The following is a 25,013-nucleotide window of genomic DNA, read 5'->3' as shown; positions in this document are numbered from 1 at the left end:
TGCAGCGGAAGTGCCTTAAAAGCGAAAGTCTACGGTGGCGCCATCTGTTGGCGGCTTTCAACACTTTGGGTTTATGCAACTGGTGAATTGCAGTATTTCATAAGGTGTCTGTATTTGGCCTAATTAAAATTCACCAGTTCATTGTAGCGTCAAAAACTGCCTATATTCAGAAGGCTGATTAAATTTCTAGTTTTTTCCCATTGAGCACATTTTTTCTCAAATTTGCCATTTTCGCACACAAATTCATCTGGCTATTAGAGAACCTTTAAATTTTTTTGGGAAAAATGGAAATACCCAAAATTAAGTAAATTTGTTCTTGAATCATCTAAAAAATTACTGTTTTTCATTTTAATAGCTTCGATGAATTTCCCTTTGACCCTTTGAACCTTCGGAAAATTAGTTTTTTTTTTTAAATTTACAAAATATTAATAAAAATTTGATTTTAATTCTTCCTTAGAACCATGCCAGCGATGTTTAAGGCCAGAAATAAAGCAAAACATTTTCAATTCGCGTTAAATTTAGCTTTGGAGCGTAGGCGAAATTCAGCCCTTGTCAAGTGCGAGAGCGAATCGTCTTATTTGCGCGTCATAAATCACGTTTCGCGGGCCGAGAGAGTTTAATTCGCGGGCGGGTTGGAGCATGTGGCTTTATATTCAAATGAGCGGCGCGAGATTGAGTCAAATATTTGCATTCGCCTACCTGGTATGCATTCTAATGTCGCGAAATCGGGCGCCGGCGACGGCGGCGGCTTCCGCACCGTCGCGTAGTACTGCTCCCGCTGCGAAGAGTTGTTCTTGCTCTCGCACGCCGAGTTCGAGTTATTCTGCTGGGTCGCCGCCGAGCTCGCTGCGCCTTCTGAAACCACAAAATTCACAGGCAAGTGCTTTATTAATATTTATTCCTCCTTTCTCCTTCGCTTCTGAGAAAGAGCGGAAGTTCTATGTATAAACATGATAGCTTTTTTCCTGTTTTATTCTGCTCAATGGAGAGCGAGAAATCTTTTTTTTAATAGATTATAATGTAAATAAATGACTGTTGTAACAAGCCCCTTTTTTCTAAATAGAAAATATTGATTTTAATATTTTTTCGTCCATTTCAACCCGGGATCCATTAATTAGGTCAAATTTAATACAAAAGTTAGGAAAAGATATATACTCAAATTAACTTGCTGAATTTTTACGGAAATCATTGGCTATTACAACAACCGGCACAATGGTTGTTTGACACAATTTGTGCTAATTGCTTCAAATATTTTATAGGATGTGAAAAAATAGTCAATTTTTTAAGGAAATAATTGATTATATATAACAATCAGAATTTCAGTGACAAATAATTGGTTCGAAAATCAGGTTTGAACGCGATAATCGATGTATAATTAGTTTCAAAATATAGAAAATTCATTATTTTCTTATTTTTATATTTTTTTACTCTCAGAAAATCATTAGAATTATGATTCTATGGATGTATAAAGAAAAATCATATTTTAAATTGAATTTTTCATCAAAAGGTCTCAGCCACGTAATTTGAAGTGGCAACTATGCTTGGGCGGCTAAAAAAATTTAAAGCGAAGTTTGCTTCCCAAAGAGACTATTTTTTCGTATTTTTTCAATTTTACGACTTATTAAAATACTACGTGTACTTTCCTAGAGACTCAATTGATGACTTGAAAAAGCGCAGTTCATGGTTAATATAAGGGATTTTTAATGCTCCAATTTATAATTGCAGCAAAATTAAAAATGGGTTAATTTTTCATGGTGCATTTTTGTCACTGAAACAAATGAAAATTCATCAATTTTCATTAAATAAATAAAAATTGATGCCAAAACTGTGTCAATATACGCTTTCAAAGTCATGATTTGTGCGCACTTGATAGTCAAAAAGTCATTATTTGAGCAAAATAAAAACTCAGATCCTTTTTTATTATGATTAATTTTAGTGATAATAAACGAATTGAATTTTTTGAAGCAAATCAAGATATAAATAGTATTTTTAGGCTAGGAAGCATTCTGATTAGTTGTATCGAAATTTCCAGTTTGTTTTCCTTGTCACCAGATCCAAACCCAAAACACAACTCACGTGTAAATGATTAACAAAATAAACAACCTCACTCGGTTTACGTTCGGTGCCAAACGAGCAATTTTCGCGCACAAAGGGGCGCAAGCGACGACTTATTTGAGTACTTTTTGCTCATTAGCCCGAGCGTTTCCGTGTTTACTTGCGAGAACGAGAGAGCGTAAATACGTTTCATTGCAAACACACGGGTAAAAAGCCGATCGTATACGCGCGCCGAGGTGGCAAAAGTTTAATTCGATCCGGCTCATTAGCTGGGAGACAAAGCCGCCTTTTTACTGCCGCGACTTCAACGAAATAATATACTGCTGCCGGCAAACGAGTTTCCGCAGCCCGAGTTCCATGCACTGAGCCTGGCTAAAGCGCCCCCGCTGCCGTCTTCAATCAAATGTGAGCTAGCAGCTAGCTGCTCCAATGGTTGCCACACTCACTTTCTCACTCTGCCTGTGAAAAAAGGGATTTTTCTTCTATTCTGAATTAAAATCGCTTATATCGGAAGTTGTGGCAATTCAAGAAAATAAAATTTGAAAGGTTTTGTTCTTATTTTAGTAAATCTTGTGTTTTTCAAGACGAAATTAAACCTTAATTTAATTTACTAGTGCAAAAATTAAAATAACCGAATATCAAAAAACCATTGTTGCTTTTAAAATAGTTTTCTAAGGAATCCCCGGGAGGTGGATTCACGCAACGCGCAGACATGGCGTCTGGTAGAGTATAGAGTACAGCGGGAAAGTTACAAACGTAAAATTAAATTGGCTTAGAAAATTTATCGTGAAAATACTTACAGCATAATAAATGTTTTTGTTGTTATATCTTTAATAACAGCTAATTTCCCCAGTAATTAGCGAATTGACCATTAGATGGCACATTAGGCTAATCAAAATTTAACAAAATACGCGGGAATGAAATTATTAGATCGGCACGCCTCTTTTTTGACGCTTCTGATTGGCCACTGGACTGTCTCCTGATTGGCCTCCATTATTTCCACGCCATATTAACTTCTGACCGACGGCAACCAACACAGATCGCAACCCGGCCCCCGTTGCAAGGAATAAAAAATACTAGCAGGAAATAAGAACAATAAGTTTAAAAAAAATGAGGTGCAATTCAGATTTGTAGTTAGTATGGCGTAAAAAATTATGGAACAAAAGAGGATACAAATGGAATTGTAATTCCTCTTATATGAAGTGTTACAAATAAGATTTTAAAAGTGATATAAGAGGTAGCTTATTTCCTTTTCAAAGTGCCTGCTTGAGCGTCTTGCGGCAACCTTAGAAAGACTGCCTCGTGTTTCAAGGGTGCTGACGCTCGGAAATTGAAAATAAGCGAAATGTGATGCATGCTCGTTCCACATTAGGCTGCAGCTGAGTCTCCGTTTTGTTCTTGAGATGAAACATGCTTGGCAAAACTTTCATTTTATAAATGGAAATTCTCTGTCTTTAGCCTATTACAAAGAAAGAACAGTTTTAATTAATTTTAGAACATGTTTCAAACTGTGTGTTAAATAGCTATCAGGAAGAATAGACTATAAAATTTTCTTGAAAATTTTAAATTAGAAATTAACTATCGCACCAAAATATTTGTTACAGCTTATATTCTTTTGACTTAACTAAAACGGTCGTAATTCATTGGTTAATATGGTCTAAGCACAACCTTTCTTTATTCAGGTTATATGGAGATAAATAATGAATTTTCTAATGTAGAGGGGTCCTTTAAACAAATGTGCTACATCCTATTTATATTGTAGAATAATTTTAAGAACCATTGTCCTGCCAGTGTATTTAAATTTATCTTTTTAAACTTTCTAAAAAGGTAAATAAATCTAACATTTTACTGCTAATATTTTTAAAAGGAATTTTATTAAAATTTAAAAATTAAAAGAAATCTGTTTAATAAAATTAAAAGAGCAAAATTATCATTAAAAACTAAAAAAAATTTAAAGTATTTTGTTAGAATTTTTTAATTGTAAGTGTAGTATCATTGTTAAAAATGTGATAAAGGTATCAAAAGAGTAAATTTTCAATAGCTACGCGTAGATTTATTTGTCTGGTCGAATATTAAATAAAAACTTCCATCAAAGCTATAGACTAAAAATGTTTCTCCCTAGCTGCAGGACACTCATAACTCACAAAACTTAGCAATAACTTCTCATAAAATATATATTTTAAAATTCAAATAAAAATTAAAGAAAATATATATACTGGACATTCAATTGATTTGCGAATTAATGAACTTAATGAATAAATAATAGCTCAAAAAAGGGAAATTTAGAAACATTAACAAACATCACTCATTTTCAAACGGCTTTTCTCGTCCCGCCAATCCTTAATACTGGGAAATCATTGTTTAATTTGCAAATCATTTTTAAAACCTTCGCATCTCAAGTCAATATTTTCATAAATAAAAATTTTTATTTCAAAATTTCAACTTTGCCCCTTTTGCTGTCTTGAACGTTGAAATTACCACATTTTTCAAACTCCCTCTAGAAAAGCATTTAATTTCCTCCTATATAGTTTGTGTCTCATAATAATTTATTTTGGTTTCTCCAAGAGTATAGCAATTAAGAGAAGAAACATCAATAACCGAGTCTCTTGCGACTCGCAATAACGAGGGCAACGAGCAAGCAAACTAAATATATATTTATAGTATACTGACTTTTCCTCAAGCAGAAGCAGACGCTGAGGAGGCTGAGGAGGACGGCGACCGTGGAGACGGCGAGGGGGGCCACCACCTTGACGTCCTTGTGCAGCGGCGGCCGCTGCACCGCCGGGTCGTTCTGATTATGTTCCGCGTCGCTGGACTTGATGGTGGCTGTGGACACCAAAATTGACACAACCCAATTAATGGCTCGCACACCTGTCGTACTCGGTTTGTCTCAACAGAGCCTTGTAATTAACTCCACAGCACACACGAACACACACATACATACACGGCACTCAAAAGCCGCTTAATCAGAGCCGAATGAGAAGACGAGAATTTGTACAGCAATTGACCAGTTGCATAAACCCTTAGTTATTGAAGCCACCAACAGATGGCGCAACCACAGACTTTCTTAAAAATTTTGTTTTAAGCAGTTTTAAGGCATTTCCGCTGTGATTTCAGACTCAATCTAGCTATTTTGCTTTTTTTAATTAATTTGCTATTTTTTGACGTGCTGAAAACCAAAATCGGTTCAGCCATTCGCCGTAGAAAAGTTGGAAAAGATTTTTTTATTTCAAAAAATAGTTTTTCACGATTCTACGGCGATTGGCTGAATCGATTTTGGTTTTCAGCACGTCAAAAAATAGCAAATTATTTGAAGAATAAACAGTAGCTAGATTGAGTCTGAAATCGCAGCGGAAGTGCCTTAAAATCGAAAGTCTACGGTGGCGCCATCTGTTGGCGGCTTCGAACACTTAGGGTTTATGCAACTGGTGATTTACACAGCTTTTGGATTTATTGAAAATTTATGAAAAAATATAATTCTCTGAAATTTAAAATAGTTAGAATATTTTTTTAACACACTATATGTTAAAATTTTATTTTTTGTGCAGTTTTATTAAGTTTTAGTTGCTGAAAGAGTTTAAAACCTTTCCAAGTGATTTAATTTTAATCAATAAATAATTGGAGATCCTCAATGTCGGGATAAATATTATTAGAAATTAAGTCTAAACTAGACATCACATTATATTTAAAATTAAATTGAGAATTTTATACTAAAAACCCTAAAAACCATTCATGGTTCTCTGCTTTTTTGCTCAATTAGATGAAAAGATTTTCGGACGGAGCCGACGTTTCCACTCGGTTTGTTACCTGATAAGTCGTGAAAGCCGTTGGCCGCGGTCGTGGTGGCAATCAAGTTGGCCGTCGTCGATCCGGCCGCATTATGGGCTATTACCCGCAGCCTGTACTTGGTGCCAGGGTTCAGTCCGCTGATGAAAAACAAGCGTTGCGGCTGCACGTTGTTGCTCGCTGCCAAACAAATCGGCCAGAATGCATTATTTTTAGGAGGCTCGGGACACATGGTTTGGGTTCTATCCAATGAAAATCTTAAAAGATTGCAAGTTGTAGCAAGGAATGATAGTGATTTTTTTCTTTAATTTTAAAAACTGATGTTATAAATATATACCTTAAAACTAACCAATTTTATTTTCATGTTCTTCTGATGAAAAGTGCCATAAAATCAAATTTTTCGAATTTTACCGGTTACGCCCAGGAAATTAATTGCTTCTGGGATGAGAAATATCATGAAAATTTAATTGTGAGGAGATAAAAATAGCACTTTTGAGCATTGAAAGTTATCTTTAAATTTAAAAAAAGCTGATTTCCGAAAGGATCTGTGTTTGACCTCATTAAAATTTACCAATTCATAGTAGCGTCAAAACCTCCTAAATTCAGAAAGCTGATTAAATTTCCAGTTTTTTCCTATTAAGTTAATTTTTCTCAAATTTACTATTTCCGCACAAAATTCGTCTAAAAATTTCGACTGGCCGTTAGAGAACCTTTAAATTTTTTTGGGAAAGATCAAAAGTTAATTAATTCAAAAATCTTTTCTGATTTTTTCCTCTTTACTTTATTTAGGTCTAGATATTTGTTAAATTCATACGAGAAGGAAGAAAGCCAATTATTTAAACATCTATGTAAATCGCAGCGGGGTCCAGATGTGCGATAAAATTGGTTCCCAGTGCGCAGATCCAAGATGGCGTCTGAATGTGGGAAACAAAAAGCTCTCTTTGGATTGCCGTACGAGTGTCAAGAGTTTGTTTTTACGATCCAAAAGACACAATTATGTCACAATATTGACGAAAACTTAATTCGCATTTTCTTGTGACTGTTTTTTCGCGCCATACTCCACCGCTTCACACGAATTTGGCCCCCGCTGTCTAAATTTAGCCATTTTAATCAAACAATTATTTCAATTAAAAGCTCTTCAAGTTTCGACCACGTTGTGCCGGTTGCCTGATTGCAGATTCTGCAGGCGTTTCCAGCGTTCGAGAGCAGCGGCGTGTGAAATTCTGCCGAAATTAGTATTCCGGGAAAAAATTGTTCCGAGTGAGGAGGAGAGGATAACGAGAAGCAACGCTGCAGAAAAAGAACGGCGTCGAACAAAGACGGATTAGCGTCGTAGCGAGGGAAAAGTGTAATAAACCTGGAGAAAAGAGCCTGCAAGGGCGATGAAATATTCACGGCGCAATTTCAGAGCCGACGCGGCGGAAAGATGAAATAAACGCGCGCGCAGACAAAGCGGAATATGTATATATTATTTAAAAAATAAAATTTAAAACGCGGCTCACGTCTCGTTTTTATCATGGCGGAATGGAAACGTGCTCATTCTTGTGCCGCGCGTCCCGACGCGCCCCGCGTGTTTATGCATTTCGCAGCGCAGAGCAGGCAAAATAATGCTGGCGCGCGAATTCAAACAAAGGAATTACCTGCCGCTGCGGAAAAACTTCTTCCCGCGAGACGCCGCGGCGAATGTGGAGCTCGCGTTATTTTTATGCTGTTTATGGAATAAAAAAAAGAAAGGTGCTCCGAGATGCGAGTAATATGTGCCGAGGAACATCTGCAAAAACGCTCGAGCCGGCGGGAAAGGCATTTAGCCTGAATGCTTTTTATCCCTGCTGTTGGCAAATAAAGAACTAGCTCGGTGAGTTGTTGTTGTTGTTGTTGTTATGCAGCATTTCAAATTCAGAGACGCCCTGTAAAAGCATTGAATTAAATATTTTGAGGCAAACAGCTCTTAACGCAAAAATTCAAACCTTGGAAAAGGCACACATTTTTTTTAAACAGCAGTTTCGTTGATTTTTGAAGCAAAAAAAAAAACGTTGCCACCTAAAATTTTGTCAAATGAATTTTCTGCGAGCAGGCTTTTCCAATATTTTATTTATTTGGCTAAAATTTCATGCATTCTTCATTCTTCTACACAAGTAAATCAAACGATCCTTCCGTTTTACATGTATAGAATAACCTCTAATATGATCAAGGCATGAGAATATTAAGGAAGTTTACGGAGCAGATGACAATGACATATCTGTTTCATTCATCCCAATTTACCTAGTGCAACTAAATTTATTTAATTTAAGAAACATTTAAAAACAAAAATTTTATTTATTTATTCTATTTTTATCAAGACAATCATTAAAATAAAATAAAAATAAGTTATTTAAAATAATATTTTAATGAAAAAATCAAAAAAGAAATTAATTTACTTCAACAAGGTTTTTTAAAATAAAACTTTAATATTAAATTTAATTTTATATTGTTTGTAATTACTATTTACCAAGATTGTTAAAACAGGCTTGAAATCAATTATTAATTGTCTAGATTGCCAAACCCTAGGATTTCGAATATTTGTCTTCACTCAAGTTTTTGTTTCTTTCAATTTTCATGGACCTTTTCTCCCATCCGAAACGCTCTTTCTGCGGGTCCCGTCGGTTTGAGAAGAGGCCCGTGCTCGAGTAGCTATGCTGAGGAGCGAATTGGAAATGATGGAGGCAATGCGCGTTCCGCCAATTGCGGCGGCAGCGAAAGGAGAAAATAACGAGTGCGTGCGGAAGTTGCGAGGGACAAACTGAATTATTTCGTTTAGAGCGCGCCAAAGGAGCAGAGCAGGCGCGTTTGAATTAAAATCGCGATGAAATTTCTGCACACGTCGCCGCCACTGCTGCTCCGACGTGTGTGTGTGTGTGTGTGTGTGTGTGTGTGTGTGTGTGTGTGTGTGTATGTGAGTGTGTGCGAGTTCGTTTTTCCTCGCAGCATTTCATCCAAGACACATTGGGTGGGCGTGCTTGGGTCATTTGGCGCCGCGGCACGTCCCAAACGCAGACCCTTTTCTACCTCTGCAGCCCGGCGTTTTCGCCCTCTGTTTGCCCTGCTCCGACTTTTCAGGAGTGTGCCTGAGCCGCTTTTTTTCACGAGTGCCGACTTGTTTAGAAAAGGCGGAGAAAGTGAAAGAGAAAGAGGCGTAGCTACGAACGTTTTTTTAGCGAAAGGGAAACGAATTAGATATTTGTAGAGAAAATACGCGTATCCAGAACTAGGAAATGTATTTGATATTTTTATTTGAAATTAAATAAATAATAATAAAATTTTGGATTTTTAAAATCCGTCTTTGACGAAATTTCTAAGCACACCAATCGACTCTTTAGGGTCGAATTAGGTAAAGTGGATATTTTTGCCGACCAAAAAGTGCAGCGCGACGTGCGTAGCAAAGAAATATAACTTTTTCCCGCCAAAACAATATGAACGTATATGCGAGAGCTGCGCACGCGTCAGCCGCTAGCAGCTGGTGGTCGGCGTGTGCCAGCTCTGACGCATGCGCATTTCTCGCATATAAGTTCATATTTTTAGCGGTGAAAAAGTTCTACTTGTGCTACGCACGTTACGCTGCACTTTTTGGTTGGAAAAAATATATATTTTACCTAATTCGACTTTCAAGAATCGATTGGTGTGCTCAGAAACTTCGTCAAAGATGGTTTTTAATAATTTGATCAATGCTTTTCTCCTTCCCAATAATTTATGACGATCTAATATTTATATGAGCTCCCAATTTAATCATGGGACGGTCCAAAGAGAGCACTGTTATAATTTAATGCATTTAAAACCATTTTGAAACGTACAAAATTGTAGTAAAACCAGCTGAAAGCGTCTGTAAACAATATAAAATCATCTAAACAATCCAAAATTCAAAGAGTATGTGCAAATAACAAATATTAAATTCTCTTATTTGACATTTAATGAAAAATTGACCATTGCAAAAAATATTAAAACTTATTTATCTGGATCAAACTCTCTGCTGCGGCAACTAGTGAAAAGGATTTGTAAAAATCCGCATCATTTCTGACAAAAACCTCGTAAACATGTTATGTAGGGTTTTTTCTGAAACATGTTTGCACATTTATTCCCAAAATATGTGCGCATATCATGATTATCCAAAATGATAAAATTAAAAAAAATATGAGTTACAATAATACGAATTTTAGTATTGCATTGATTCCATTCAAAAGCAAATTTTTAAAATTTTAATAGAACTTGTCTGACTTTCTGTTTTTAAGTGTCAAATTTGAAAAAAAAATACCAAATTGGTGATTTAATTTATACGCAAAAACACGCTGGGGAATTTGCTTTTTGCAAACTTGTTGAATTAGCAGGCGTATATTCATCATAGAATATTTTGATTTGAATAAATCATTGAAGTGAAATGCGAATGCTGCACAGACTTCTTTGTATTTTTTATTGCGTTAAAATAATGTTCAGTTCAACTAGCTAGAATTCTATAGCCGTTTCCATTCATAGAGCAAGTTTTGATTTTACGCCTTCTCTCCTTACAATTAATTGCTCCAAGCTATGAATAAAAATAGGCCATGCAGTCCATGAAAGCAATTCTGCTCATTTGTCTAGCATTCCCGTCTTGGAAAACGGAGCGTCAACGCGCGACAGCAGTTAAATTAAGCTCCACTACACACTTGGCATATATATTTCGTGCCTCCGACCTCCGAGATAGTTATTCAATTCGGAAAGATCGTGGTGCAGCTATTTTTGCGCGGAGTAAGCGCATAAATAGCGTCTTTTTCTTTTATAAAGCAAGCTGGCTCGCTCGCTCGCTTGCTGCACTTACATCTAATCCGCGAGGCGTATACGTGCCGCGACGGCTGAGCTCGCGATTCTGCTGTTTTCCTCTTTTCAATCTCAACAGATTTCGCATTCCTCTGCTCCGCTGCTGCAGAACAAATAACGTCGGCCCTCGAGTGAAATGCATTCAAGTAGACGTTACGCGTACATATATGAATGTGTGCGTTTTTTTCTCTCTTTTTGTTGGCCGTCCAGTGCAAAGCAGACGCATATACATTCCCGGCCGGCGCGCACGCAAGCCTTCCGCTCCGAATGACGCTCAAAATACACCTAGCTCTCTGCGTCCCATTTTTTTTATTTAGTTTGAGTTGAAGTGGAGGAAAAGGAGAAGCTGAAAAAAATCTTGTTTTGATTGCATATAATTAATAAACTCCTGCTATATAGATTTTATATTAACCAGAATTTGGTTCTACTTTTTTAATGTTTAAAAATATAAATTTTATTCATACACATTGTTTTTATCTAAGAGATGATTTTATTAAGATTTATAAATAATGAGGTTAATTTTTTTTTATGATTTTGCGCATATTCCAATCAAAAAAATAATTAATTAAATTTTTCTATGAATAAAAATATAATTTAATGAAATCAAAAGGTTTTCAAGACAGATTGCTTTATGCAGCATTTTTATTTTGATTTTAGATTGAAATTCTATTAAAAATAAGGTACATATTTTGTAGTTAAATCGATTGAAATGAAAAGTCCCTCATAAATGGCAATATTGCAGTTTGGTGAATCTTACTTCTCATGCCATCTACATTGGGGTGCGTGCAACAGACAGGGTTTGTGTTTCTGAGCAGGAGCGACAGCCGGGCGGCGGGGGAAAAGCGCACTACCAGAGAATTTTCCCGGGAAAAATAAGCCAAAAGTAATCTCTGAGATCAACAATTATTTTCTTTCCTTTAAAAATGGATTTTATATATGCAATAGGTTTAAAAAATTTATTTTGTTCAGAACTAGCTTTAAATCAAATATCTAATAAAAAATAGCAGGAAGTGCCACAAATAAGAAGATAAAATTCGGACGAGTATATAATTTTCCAGAGTTTGGTGCATGAGCATTTATCAGGCAAGTTAAGTTTCTAGCGATGTTAATGGCACAATTAAATTTCACAATTAGGAATTTTAAACAGAAGTTTCAAGAGGCAGAATGAAAGTGACACAACTTTATACAAAAATTTTGTCACTTTTTTGGTGAAAATCTGAAACGAGCGTGGAATTAATTTATTTAAGGGAAATATAGAGGTTATTTTAGTGGGCTTAAATTAATGAATATGGTTTCAAGACGGTTTAAAAGCAGAAATGCAATGACTCTAGCACAATTTGGACTATTTGTATATATTAAACTCCAAATAGTGAATTTTTTCCCAGCAATACCAGGATCTTTTGCTTGTGCAATTTTTATTTCTACACTTAAGAGACTTTAGAAAAAATTAAATGGCAAAATTTTATCATTTTTCAATTTTTTATGACAAAAATATTACAAGAGAATCCTGAAACTCTCAGAAAATGAAAAAAAATCCTCATTTAATATGTGTTTTATTTGTTCTTGATTGAAACACAGTATTTTTTCGAATTTGATGGTTTTAGAGATCTAAAAATAGTTTAAATATTGAGCTGTTGTGCGCAAAAGATAATGTACTTGATTAGAGTCTAGTTTTGTGATCAAGCAAAAAAATTAAAATAATTTCAAGAAAAAAGGTGGCAATAATTTAATTAGACATTTCAAGCTAAATTTGCTTGATGCTATACATGACATTTTCATTTTAAATCCAACGCTTTGTAACCGATTTAATTAACAAGTGAATTTATTGTAAATAAACATTCATCCCTATTAATGCCCCATTCTTTTAAATTAATTCCTATTCTAGAACAGTTAAAATTATCACTTCCATTAACACTGTCGAATTTGCGGTGTTTTATAAATTTTCGTATGTAATGGGATTTAAACAAAAAATAAATTAAATGCTAATGATCTAATTTTTAAATTATAAACTTTACAAGAAATTTAAAACAAGCACTCACCAACTAGCCACTCTCCGCTGGCGCTGCTGACAGGCATGTACTCGACGACAAAGAAGACGATGGCGCATCCACCGTCGGGCCAGGCGTCGAGGCGCAGTCCGATCTTGGTGGCGTTGAGCACGAGGAAGGCGTCGGCCGATCCGAGCGGCGGCGGCAGCGGCTTGGAGCCCCGCGTGCGCTCCTTGAGCACGACGCTGGAGGGGCTGCTGCCGAGCCGGTTGTACGCCACCAGGTACACGTGGTACTGCGTGCCGCAACGCAGTCCGCTCAGCGTGAACGTGCTGTGCTGCCGGTCGACGCGGTGCTCGCTCCACTCGCCCTCGTCAGGCTTGTAGTGCAGCACGAACCCTTTCACAGGGGAGCCGCCGTCGTCTCCCACCTTCCACTGCAGCTGGATCGAGGCCGACGTCGAACCCGTCGAGTGCAGCAGCGGTGTCGCGGGAGGAACTGAAAATTTCATTAAACAGGAATTATCGTGAATTTCTTCGCAAATTCTTTAACAAAAATACAGAAGTTCGAAAAAATCAGCCTCAAAGTAAGCATTGTTTGAAATGGAGAATTCTCAAATAAATTTTGCAACCGCGATTTTCACTGAATTTGTGAATTTCCTTGAAGAAAGACACACGCTGTCAGATAGATCTCGATATGAGGGTTTCAAATCATGAGAAAAAAATGGTCAAAAGCGCTGTCAAGTTCTGAGAAAGCTGGCAAAAACCATCAAACTATCAATATTGAATAAAAATTTATATTTAAAAATGATTTTTCAGTTTTTCCTAATAAAATGCATTTCAGAGCGGAACGAAACAAGGTTCCCTAGTTAATTTAATTAATGGAACTGTCTACAAACAGTCGCCCGCACGATATTATCAACACCTCACACAGTCGATTTGCGATTTCAAATATAATCTTTTTCTGATTAAATTTTAGCTTTTATTCTCACCCTAGACAGAGAGGTGTAGGTTCTAGCTGACGTAGTCTTATAAAAAATTTTACAAATTGTTTAGGAGCAGAATCATTGGAAGTCGAGAGTCGAGAACTATTAAACAAATCCCAATATCGTTGGAACAATGGTAGGATTCCAAAAATGAAATTTTAATTTCGTTTATCTTTGCACGTCATCAAACGCAGCTAAAATATAAATACTTATTTTCTATATTGACTGTTTGTATTGATCATAAAGACAAACAATTACACGAAACAAAAAGATAAAAAAATTTTTACTCAAAAATTAAAAAAATATTAATATTGTTTTAAACTTTTAATTCAATTATACATTAAATTGTGATTTATATATTTGCTACAATAATAATAAAATATAACAATTTCAAAATGTCTTACAAATATTGATGCCATTTAAAGATGTCTAGCAAAAACATAGCTTTTCAAAAATTAATAATTGTAACACCAATTGCGTATGAATTACGTTTCAAACGATTAACTAAATCCGTCTGTATTTCATTCCAATTGATTTGCAAAACGGTCTCAAATTCAATTATAATATCGTGGCACCTCAATTCAAAATTAGCAAATCTGAAACAGTTAATTTCATCGCAAAAAGAGTAATAATTAAGTCTTATTTACTGCCAATTTTTTACAATCTCAATTTTTGAGCCATCCGAGTCGAAGGATGGAATTGTCGGCCGCAGGGAAGGGGGAGAGGGATACATTACCGGTCATGACCAACTCTAAGAATTTTAGAAAGTCTTAAATTACCCATCAATTGATTCGCCTCGTCAAGGGGAGTCTATTTTCTACAAATCATCATAATGATTGAATGAAAATTGTATTTTTAAAAATGATTTTACCATTTTCCTAAAAAAATAGCATCTCAGAGCGGAACGAAACAAGATTCCCGTGTTAATAAAATTAATTAACTCAGCCAATTTGCGAATTTTAAATATTTTTTGTTTCTATTTAATTCTCACCTTGGACAGAGAGGCGGTAGGTGATGAGGTCTTTGCCGTGCTCGTTGCTGACGACGCATGTGTAGTCGCCGCCGTCGCTGCGGAGCACGCTGGCCATCAGCAGGGTGCCGTCCGACGAGATCTGCAGCGGCGTGCTGCGTTGCTCCGAGGCCGAGTGCTGCAGGTTGAGCGGCCGTCCGTTGGCCAGCCACTGCCTGTGCGGCTCCGGCTGGCCCACCGCCCGACACGGCAGACGCACGTCCTTCCGACTCGCCACCACGATGTTACCGCCAAAAGACGCCACCGCCGCGGCCACTGAAGAAAAAAAAAATTGCGAATTCAATAGCAAGTTGGAGATTTTTATTTAAAAAAATGTTTTTGTTTCTTTAATACTGTTATTTATTCCACGAAAAATGATATTGACTAAGAATTCATATTTTTAGATTAGAATTTGTCTTGTAACAAGGAAGATTTTCGTTTTTAATTTATTTTCGTTGTGCCAATTTTTGGTACAAAATTTTCTTTTTCATTAAGAATACTTCCTTGACATTGTTGAGCCCGCGATAAATATTTAAAAAATAACCTAATTTTATAACTCGCAAATTTATTATTTTTATCTTCTTAGTTTTATTTAAACATTATATTTTCTGCATTTTTAACTATATATTAAAAGATTTTAGGCTTTAAAAATTAAATCTGATCTGATGTTACTTAAATCTAAACAATAATTATTGCTAACTCGTGATGAAATTCTTCATTAAAGTTACACAATTATTTCCAGAAAATAAAATTAGTATAATTATGCAGGACTGAGCAATTCAAAAAAATTTTTCAAAAGCTAAAATTAAAATTAACAGCTGATTTAAAATATTTTACAGTTTTAGACGGTGTCAGGTTTATTTAATATTTAATTTAATTTAATCATAATTAATATAATAACATAAACCACTCAAATTCAAATTAGTATTATTTGTAATTTTATTAATTGGTACTGTGACTGTTGGATTAAATTATCAATTATCTTCTAAGTGAATTAATCAAATTTTAGTACCTTTGTTGGTTGGTGTGAAAGACGAAACAGGCGTTCCAGGGCCTTCTCCAACCTTGGTCAGGGCGGCGACCCACACCTCATATCGATGCCTCTTCCTCAGGTCCCTTATTTCGTAGTCAAAGTTCGTGGCAGGCACCACTTTCGGCTCCACTTTCCTCCCGTTCGAGTCCATCACACGCACGTAGATGTAGTACTTCTGGATTTCTCCGTTTGGCTGCTTTGGCGGCTGCCACGTCACCAGGGCCGTGTCCTGGCTCGTTGCTAGTAACTTCACCTCAGCTGGAGGCCCTGGAACTGATCGAAATATTTTATATTTAAAATCAAATTAATTTAAAATTAAGAAATACCATCTTCCTTGGTCCTGCAGAAGATTTTGCTGCTCCTTACGCCTTCTCCAACGTGAGTGAAGGACAAAACCTGGATGCTGTAGTTGGTGTATTTGAGCAGGCCGTGCAGCATTGTGGTCAGTGACTTGGTCATTTTGCTCTGCGCTGAACTGTCTATTTGGTACAGATCCACTGCTGAAAATATTTTCAATTTAGATTCTTATCCACTAATTAGAATACAATTTAAATTATATCATGTACATTCATTCGTACAAGCAGCGGGGGCCAGATGTGCGATAAAATTGGTTCGCACTACGCAGATCCAAGATGGCGTCTGAATGTGGGAAACTAAAAGCTCTCTTTGGATTGCCGTGCGAGTGTCAAGAATTTCCAAAAGACACAATTAGTGCAAGTAATGCAAATTATGCCACAATATTGACGAAAACTTGCTTCTTTTCGCGCATTTTCACGTGACCATTTTTTCGCGCCATACTTGCGCGTCGTACGAATCTGGTCCCCGCTGCGTAGAAACACCTTTTAAACCCGAAAAATAAAAAACATATTTTACAGGAACAAGTGAATTCAAATTTATAGCTCATGAACCAAAATATACATAGATTATAATTGTTATCAATTTTATAAAATATATTAAATATTTAAAAATTATAAAGAATTTTGATGTCGACATAAGACCTAATTTTAGTACAATAATTATATTCTTTCGCAGAGTAGCATCGATTAATATAGATAAAAACAGATTCAATTTGAAAAACCTAAACTCTCTTATATCAAGTTAAATACACATAAATTATATGGCGTTAAAGCTAATATAAAATGATAGAAATATAAAATTCAGTGGTTGGACAACTTTTTTAATAGATTATTTTTATTATAAAATTAAATTGAAGAGTAAAATAAGAACATAGTTTTTCCTTGTAAATAGAAATACACAAAAATGTCATTTTTTCCTGATCCAATAAGAATTCAAATATAAAAGAAGATTCTCACAGTAATCCTCAACAGCCTCGTAGTAAAGTCTATATCCCTGGATGACTCCGTGCACTTTGTCCTCCGGTGGGGGCTGCCAGCTGACGTCAATGGACTCTGAGGTACTGGCGCTGCAGTGCAAATCGCGTGGAGACGCCTCAGGAACTGCATTTAAAATTTAAAAAAATTTATTCCACAGACTACAAAACTATTCATACCATCTTCGAGCGTTTGGGCGACGACCTCAGTGGAAACGGGGCCTGCTCCTTTCATGTTGAAGGCTTGAACGACGATGCAGTACTTGGTGAACTTTTTCAAGTTGCCCATCTTCAGCTCGGCCTTTCCGTTGCCTGGCCAAGGCACTGTCGTGAAGTTGTACTGATTTGTTCCAGATCTGTCATTGCTGTCGAAAATGGAATATTAAATTTTCAGTTGAAACCAGAAACAGCAAGCTGTTTATTTTCAGTTTTTCTAGGATACAAAAATCGAAAAAAAGAGGAATAATTATTAGAAGCTACATTTAACCACTAATTTAAAATATTTTTTAAAGGTTTTGCCCTCACTCAATTTAAAATTCTTAACTGAGAGGTATGAACCAGTTTGTATTAACACCTAAAAATGATTTCAAATGGTTTATTTTAAAATATTAGCACAAAAAAATTATCCTGCATAGAAATTTAAACACTTTTAATAAAAAAATAAATTTGTACTTTTAAATTGGATCAGTTTTGACCAATTACCTGAGCATTTGCCTGTGTCCGACGTAGTAGCCGAGGAGCTGTCCGTTCCAGGTATCGACCGGGGGAGAATTCCAGGTGACGTGCAGCTGCGTGGAGCTCTTGGCGTCGACCTGCAGGTCCTGCGGACTGTGGCTGGGCGGCTCGTCGGTGGTGCGCACCTGCAGCTCGTCGCTCGGCTCGCCCACGCCTAGCTGGTTCTCGGCGGCCACCTGGATCGAGTAGCTCGTGTCCGGCAACAGGTTGCTGATGGTCGTCGACAACTGGCTGCCGTCCACCACCTGCTGGTTCACCTGCGAGCTCACGCCTGAAATTCGAGATTTTTTTGTATTAGACAGGGGCTCGGATAGGCAACGCGCCCGACACTCAGGACAAGCACGTTGCATACTTTCACAATTTTGGCTTCTTGATTTATGTTCCTCAACCAATTCAAAGTAGTGGAATTTTAGGGATTTTTTGTATAAGAAAATGATATCTTGAAAGTTTAATTGTGAGAAAATAAAAAATAGTACTTTTGAGTTTTGAAAGGCTTATTTTATTATTTTTTTCAGCGGGACCCAGATGTGCGATAAAATTCGTTCCCACTGCGCAGATCCAAGATGGCGTCTGAATGTGGGAAACAAAAAGCTCTCAAGAGTTTGTTTTTACGATCCTAAAGACACAATTAGTGCAAGTAATGCAAATTATGTCAAAATATTTACGAAAACTTGGTTCTTTTCGCGCGTTTCCACTTTTCGTGACTGTTTTTTCGCGCCATGCTCCACCGGACGCCATGTCTGCGCGTCGCACGAATCTGGACCCCGCTGATATTTTGTTTAAAATTGCTGATTTTCGCAAGTGATGTGTCTGGCCTCATTAAAATTCAGGAGTTGACTCAAAAACTGACTATATTCAGAAATCTGATTAAATTTCCAGTTTTTTTCCCGTTGAGCAAATTTTACTCAAATTTACTAGTTTTGCACAAGATTCGTCTGATAATTTGAACTGGCCGTTAGAGAATCTTTAAATTTTGTTAGGAAATAATTAAAATTCTAAGAAGGAAATTTATTTTCTATGCTATTAAAATTGAGCTAAAAAAAACAAGTATTTATTTCATTTATCATTTCTGGAATCTTTTAGACTTCATGAAAATTAATTTATTTGAGGCTCCTCAACCCATCTGAGGACATGAATTTATTGTAGGTTTGGAAAAACTTTGATTTTCACGTTCTAATTATTTTCCAATGCAAAAATATTAACAATAACGAAAAAGAAAAATTAAGATTTTAAAGCAATAGTTATAATCGTCAATATTTTGTCACATTTTAAGTAATTTTGTAAGCTTTTAAATGTTTACTTAAACAGAGTCAGTCAGAACTTTTTCTTTTAGACAATTTTCCGCAATAATTCTAATAAAAATCCGTTAGCAAATGGCTTATACGGAGCTTCAAAATTAACTATTTATCATTTCTTCGTAATTGAATGTTAGTCTTTTTTGGAACACTTTTTACAGCTAATTTTTCTCCCAGGAAATAATTAATCGGTTTTCTGCTTTTGAAGCGGGCAATTAATTTTACCGTGGAGGGCTCTGTAGCTGACGACGTATCTGGTGATGGGGCTGTTGCCGTCTTGCTCCTGGCTCCACTCGAAAGTCACTTTCCTCGAGTCGTACTCCAGCATGCGCAAATTGGTCGGCTTGGCGGGCGCGTCTGCAATACGCAATTCATCCATCATGTTCCATAATTTGTGCGTTGCACGCGGCACTACTCTTTGCACTCACCCTGCACCAAAAGATGGATGGCCATCTGGTCGTGGCCGAAGTCGTTGCTCGCAAAGCACGTGTACACGCCGCTGTCGCTCCTTTTCGTGTCGTATATCAGCAGCTCTGACACCAGTCCGTTCTCCTGTGACAGACTCGAGTTCTTGATGCTGCAAGAGAACGTTCGAGAGCGAAATTATTAATGATGATGATGATTCTGTAATAAAAGTCGCAAAAAAGGTATTTCAATCATTGGCAGGGTTTTTACCACGAAATTTTTATCAAATTCTTGCGCAAAAAATTAAAGATATGAATTTATTCAGTTTTTCCCATGTGACAATCTAAAATTGGCGGTGGTATTGTGCAGATTTTTTCTTTTAAATTGCCATTTTCTGCCTAAATTTCTCCAAAAATTTATTTCTGACAATTTTTCAAGTCGAGATCATAAGCAAATGGTTAGAAAATTATTGAAAACTGAGGTGCAAACATTGCCTGCAAGAAACTGGTTAAAATTGAAAACAAAAAACGCGTGTTGACTGCACTACATTTTTTTAATTTGCGGTTTTTTCCAACCCTGATCAGTTAATCTTGGAGAAAATAATTTAAAGTGGGAATATAAAAGATTGAAACGGTTCATTTTGAGATGGAATTAAATTTCTTTTTTGTTATTAACTTCAATTCTGCATTCAAAGAGTGGGGATCAAACCTGATGGAGTGGACGTCCAAGTGCGAGTTCTCCTTTTGCCATTTGACGGTGATGGGATTATCGCCGAGAGCTTTGCACACCAGCTTGGCAGTGCTGCCGCGGCGCACCAGCTCCTTTTTCGACCTGATTTTGAACTGCACCGGAGCTGCAAACACGAAAACTAATTGAGTAAAAGTGGAAACATATGGTTTTAATAGGACATAATATTGCTTTGCTTAGATACTGCATCGTAATATTGTGATTTAAGCAGCCGTAATGGAAATTATGATGTTTGTACTAATTGTGCACTAATTCCAAGACTATAATTTTAACCTATTTTAATAATAATCCTTGTAACGTTGTTTGGTATCGCACGTCCTGGTTAAGTAATTATATTTATAATGATTATTGATGTGTCTAAAACGCCAATAAATATAAAAATAATTCTTTTGTTTTTAAACTCTTAATTATATTTAAGACAAAACCAATCAAAAATGTATTCAATTCAAAATTAAATATTTTAAAATTAAAGAAAAAATATTTTTATACAATATTTTAAATGTAGTCTAAATTTTTTTGTTTTAATATGACAAATTTGCTGTATTTTTGTTATTTTTACATTTTAATTATTTGATTTGAAATAATCAATTATATTTGCTAAATGCAAAACTTGATTAACAAGTGGATTTTGCTCTCTGATTGTAGCTGTACCCTCTAAAAGATAAAATTCGAAGAGAAAATTTATCTAGCAAGTTCTTATACACAGGGACAGTCTGTTTGAGCTTCTCAGCCTCAGCATCAGCAGTACTTTTTAAAAGTGCTACCATTGCAAGACGATTTGTTGATTGACGTCACTCAACTGCCGAAACATTAAAAAAATTACGCAAGGAATATAGCCTTATGCTATTTAAGAATTATTTACATACATTTTAAGATTTTTTTTATATAACAAAAAATGAAATTCTACAGTTGTACCAAAAATACTGACGCTTTTAAAAGTAACATTTTAAATATTTTTAGGGCAAAACTACTAAAAATCCGGCATTTACTGCGGTTACTATGCATCTCAAATTATCACACAAAAAAACTGCATCTTTAATTGTTTATAGAGTCAGTTTTGCATACCATTGACCGTGAGGGAGATAACTGCGCTGAGGCCGATGCCAATGCCATTGTTGGCCTCGCACAGGTAGCGTCCCTCGTCCTCCTGCTTCACGCTTTCGATCATCAGAGAGCCGTTAATCAGGATCTGCATCGAGCCTCCCTGAACAGGAAGCACGGGGCCGTGCGACGCCCCTTCGACAGGGCGCAGGTCGCTGTACTCGCCCGGCTTGTAGCCTGGGAAAAGAATTTGAGCACAAATTAATTTGGCTTTTTAAATACAATAAATTTCATATAATTAATGAAAATATACTTTTTAAGAAAGAAAATAAGTAGTAGAATCCACGAAAACTATTTGAAAGATTTTTTTAAATAATTATGGCACATATATTTCCATAGGAAAGCTCTTGAAATTGAAGTTTATTCTTCAGGATATATACTACTTCAATTAGGAATTGATTTTCTGCTCAAAAGAGATCTTACCTAGGGCTTTTTTCCAGGAGACAGTTGGCTTTGGGAAGCCCTCAACCTGGCAGTCGAGAACCACATTTTGGCCGAGTTTGGCGTCGTAGTTTTGCGGCTCCACGACCCAGCTCGGCGGCACTGAAATTCACAAGGCGCCTGTTACAACTTTGCCGCGCACTTGCGGTTGCGAGGACAAAAATTGCTAAGATTTCTTTCGTTACGTGTGTGACTTCCACTTTCAAGAGAGAGACAGAGTTTGTTTCTCTATAGACTTTGGTCGAAAATAGAGCAAGAGAAATAGAAAAAGTCGAAAAAACGTTTCAAAAAATCTTAGTTTCAAAAAATGTATATTTATAATATAATATAATAATATGAGGAAATGGATGGAATAGTTTTGTGCGAAATCGAGAGGCGAGTGCTGCAAGCAAGTCACAATTCCGAAATTTGAAAAGTGGTGCGTTTAAATCAAAGCGGAAATTCTGAAACTCAAGACTGAATGCTGTGCGACAAGCTTGAGACGAAAGATCAGAGCCAGCGTTGTCTCATAATATATGTAATTGGATTCGAGATATTTCTGTTCAAAGTCACTTCCTGTGATGTGTATTTCGAGTGCAGAAGCGTGCAAAATCGTCATGCGGCGGCCAAGTGCATGCAAGAAATTGTTACCTGGTACATTGCTGTGTGCTCTCGCGTGAGAGGCCGTCTCACTTTAATTGAGACTAGTTGCCACGTTTGGTTAGTTTCAGTGTCAATATAGTGTTTTCAGTTTTTGGAAATGGTTTTTTCGTTTGTGTTTCTCACCCAGGAATAAAAAAGAGCATGTTATTGCTTTTAAGTTTTATATTTTTAATTTAAATTGGTGAACTTATGGAAATTCCTTCATGTTCAAAGCCTTCAATAGATTGTGCCCCAATTTATTTATAATTGTCAGTAATACTTGAATTTTCAGCTTCAATCCTACTGTTGTGCACTCGTGATGTAAAATATTTAATTCGAAAACCAAAGACAAATTAGATTTTTTTGTCTTGAAATTCAGTTTTCTACTTCTTTGTTACGATTGACTGACACGATATTGGTTTTCAACCAGTCAAATGAATATTTTAATCTTAAAAAAATGCTCAGAAGTTGATTTTAATCTGGAATCAAAGTTCTGGATTAATCGTACAAAATAAACTGTTTTTTGACAGCTTTGTTGATCAAGGAGTTTCCATTTTTTTTTTAATATTGACTTTTGATAGGTTAAAAAATTATGTTAAAATTTATAAACGCTTGAGCCATTTTTAATTTTATTAAAACACCAGTTTTAAAAGCCCCTAGTGTTTGAAGCCACTAACAGGTGGCGCCACCGTATATTTCCGTAATAAATTTAATTTTAAAGCTCCTCCGCTGCGATTTCAGGCTCAATTCTGCTACTGTGCATTCTTCACTTAATGTGTTTTCTTTTCACGTGCAGAAAACCAAAATCGGTTAAGCCAATCGCCGTAGAATCGTGAAAAGCTACTTTTTGAAATATAAAATCTTTTCTAACGCTTCTTCGGCGAATGGCTTAACCGATTTTGGTATTCAGCAAGTCAAAAGAATGCAAATTAAGCGAGTAACGCACAGTAAAAGGATTGAGACTGAAATCACAGCGGAAGTTCCATAAAATGAAATTTATTATTAAAATTTACGGTGGCGCCATCTGTTGGCGACTTCAAACACCAATGGCTTGTTCAACTGTTTTATTTATTTACATTTTTTAATTTGAAATACATTACAAACACATGAATTTTAATGTGTTTGAACGTTTTAATGATGTAAAACCTAAAAATAAAGTCATCAGGAGCATTTATTTTACATGCATGGAATACCATATTTTTAAAAAAAATTAACTCGTTCTCTATATTGTGGCTAACATTTAAAATTAAAAAAAAAATTGACTGCATGAATCACAAGCCAATAAGTGAATTCAGTACAAAATTTAATATAAAAATATAAATAGCTCGAAATATCAAAATGTATTTTTTTATTTTTAAATTTTCACTCTCATAAATTTCAAAGTGTAAACAAAAAATTATATTGTCTTTCTCAATCCAAAAAGAGTGATCCGAGTGACATTTAAACCATTAGTGTCAGTTAGCTATATAATAAATAGGATGAAAATCAGTGTCGATGGCATGTGTGTGTGTGTGTGTGTGTGTGTGGGTGTTTGGAGTGTGTGTCAAGAGACAGTCGGAAGAGAGCGTGATAGAGAGAGAGAACAGAGTATAGTATAGTAGTTATACACAGCAAGCGAGCGTGCTATTTCGGGGGCGCGGTGTCTGCGTGTGTCTGTACGTATGTGTGGTGAAGTGAGGGAGCAGTGTTCTGGGGAAATTGGTTTTCAGCTCGACGGCTGAGGGGTGTTACATTTAGAGACAGACGACACACACGTAGGCTGTGCGCTGGGATGGGTGCGACGGCCGAAATCCGCTTTGCTCCCAATCTTCAGACCAAATTTCAATTGACATTGATGACGATTTATGATATTCAATTTATTTCTATCGAGTAAAGAGAAATAAAAAGGAAGGGATGTGGCAGAACAGAACTGATCTATTCAGAGAACTTGAAATTCCTTTTTATTTTGGTAAATTTGTTCCAAAGAGAACACAAATTGACATATATTTTTGTATGGATTTATCAACGATATAAAGATTTAAAACTTCCCGTTAAAGTTGAATTAAACAACAATTTATCTCTATGTAAAATGTACAATAATCAAGCTAGGGTTGAGGAACAGCAAAATTTAAAGATTTTGCCTAATTTCTCGATTTGTTTCAATGATTTTATATTTTTGCTTGATTTCGACTCCTCTTGTCGTGATCTGTCCAATAATGTGCGAGCTATGAGGCGAAATAATAATTCATGATTTTCAATCTGGAGACAGTCTTCACCGCGATTACTGTGCAAACTTTATTGTCAACCTTTTTGCAAATTTGAATGGCACCACCTGGGGTAAAATTATTCATACAATTTATACACTCTGTTTGAGACTTTTGGAGTCAATCATCGCAATGTTACAATCGTGAACTGTTAAAAATAATCTCAAAATTGTTCTACATATAATGACTTAATGCTAATTAATTTTGATTTTTTGACTATTCTTAATTAGCCACGTTGCAATTTTATATATTTATTTATTTCTTCTTTTTAAACATTTTTGTATTTATCATACTGACAATAAATAAAAAAATGATAATTTAAAAACAATAAAAACAAATTTATATTAGATTAAAAAATTGCTACGTTAAAATGGTTTTAAATTTTTAATATATGGCTGAAATAAAAACAATAAAT

At 35.8% G+C, this 25,013-nt stretch overlaps 1 protein-coding gene across 7 annotated transcripts in view; it reads right to left on the bottom strand.

The window, feature by feature from the left end:
• The window catches only part of LOC135935677 (cell adhesion molecule Dscam2-like), a 167,821-nt gene that overhangs the window by 8,634 nt on the left and 134,174 nt on the right, over window positions 1–25,013 (bottom strand). For 5 of the 7 annotated variants that reach the window (XR_010574242.1, XM_065478177.1, XM_065478182.1 and 2 more), the window contains exons 13-27: window positions 21,717–21,836; window positions 21,258–21,470; window positions 20,154–20,298; window positions 19,469–19,617; window positions 19,266–19,397; window positions 17,713–18,016; window positions 17,191–17,375; window positions 16,994–17,137; window positions 16,007–16,180; window positions 15,660–15,953; window positions 14,630–14,923; window positions 12,705–13,151; window positions 5,863–6,021; window positions 4,726–4,881; window positions 700–855 (exon numbers count right to left, since the gene is read on the bottom strand). Coding sequence is in view for 6 of the 7 variants with exons in the window: in XM_065478177.1 (XP_065334249.1) it covers window positions 700–855; window positions 4,726–4,881; window positions 5,863–6,021; window positions 12,705–13,151; window positions 14,630–14,923; window positions 15,660–15,953; window positions 16,007–16,180; window positions 16,994–17,137; window positions 17,191–17,375; window positions 17,713–18,016; window positions 19,266–19,397; window positions 19,469–19,617; window positions 20,154–20,298; window positions 21,258–21,470; window positions 21,717–21,836 (3,072 nt within the window). In the remaining variant the exon portion in view is untranslated. The remainder of the gene's footprint in view (window positions 1–699; window positions 856–4,725; window positions 4,882–5,862; window positions 6,022–12,704; window positions 13,152–14,629; window positions 14,924–15,659; window positions 15,954–16,006; window positions 16,181–16,993; window positions 17,138–17,190; window positions 17,376–17,712; window positions 18,017–19,265; window positions 19,398–19,468; window positions 19,618–20,153; window positions 20,299–21,257; window positions 21,471–21,716; window positions 21,837–25,013) is intronic. The other 2 variants (XM_065478178.1, XM_065478181.1) reach the window with 1 other exon arrangement.

Source organism: Cloeon dipterum, chromosome 2, assembly GCF_949628265.1.
Source record: "Cloeon dipterum chromosome 2, ieCloDipt1.1, whole genome shotgun sequence".
NCBI lineage: Eukaryota > Metazoa > Arthropoda > Insecta > Ephemeroptera > Baetidae > Cloeon > Cloeon dipterum.
The sequence above is the reverse complement of the archived record's forward strand: the minus strand, read 5'-3'. Positions and strand labels throughout refer to the sequence as shown.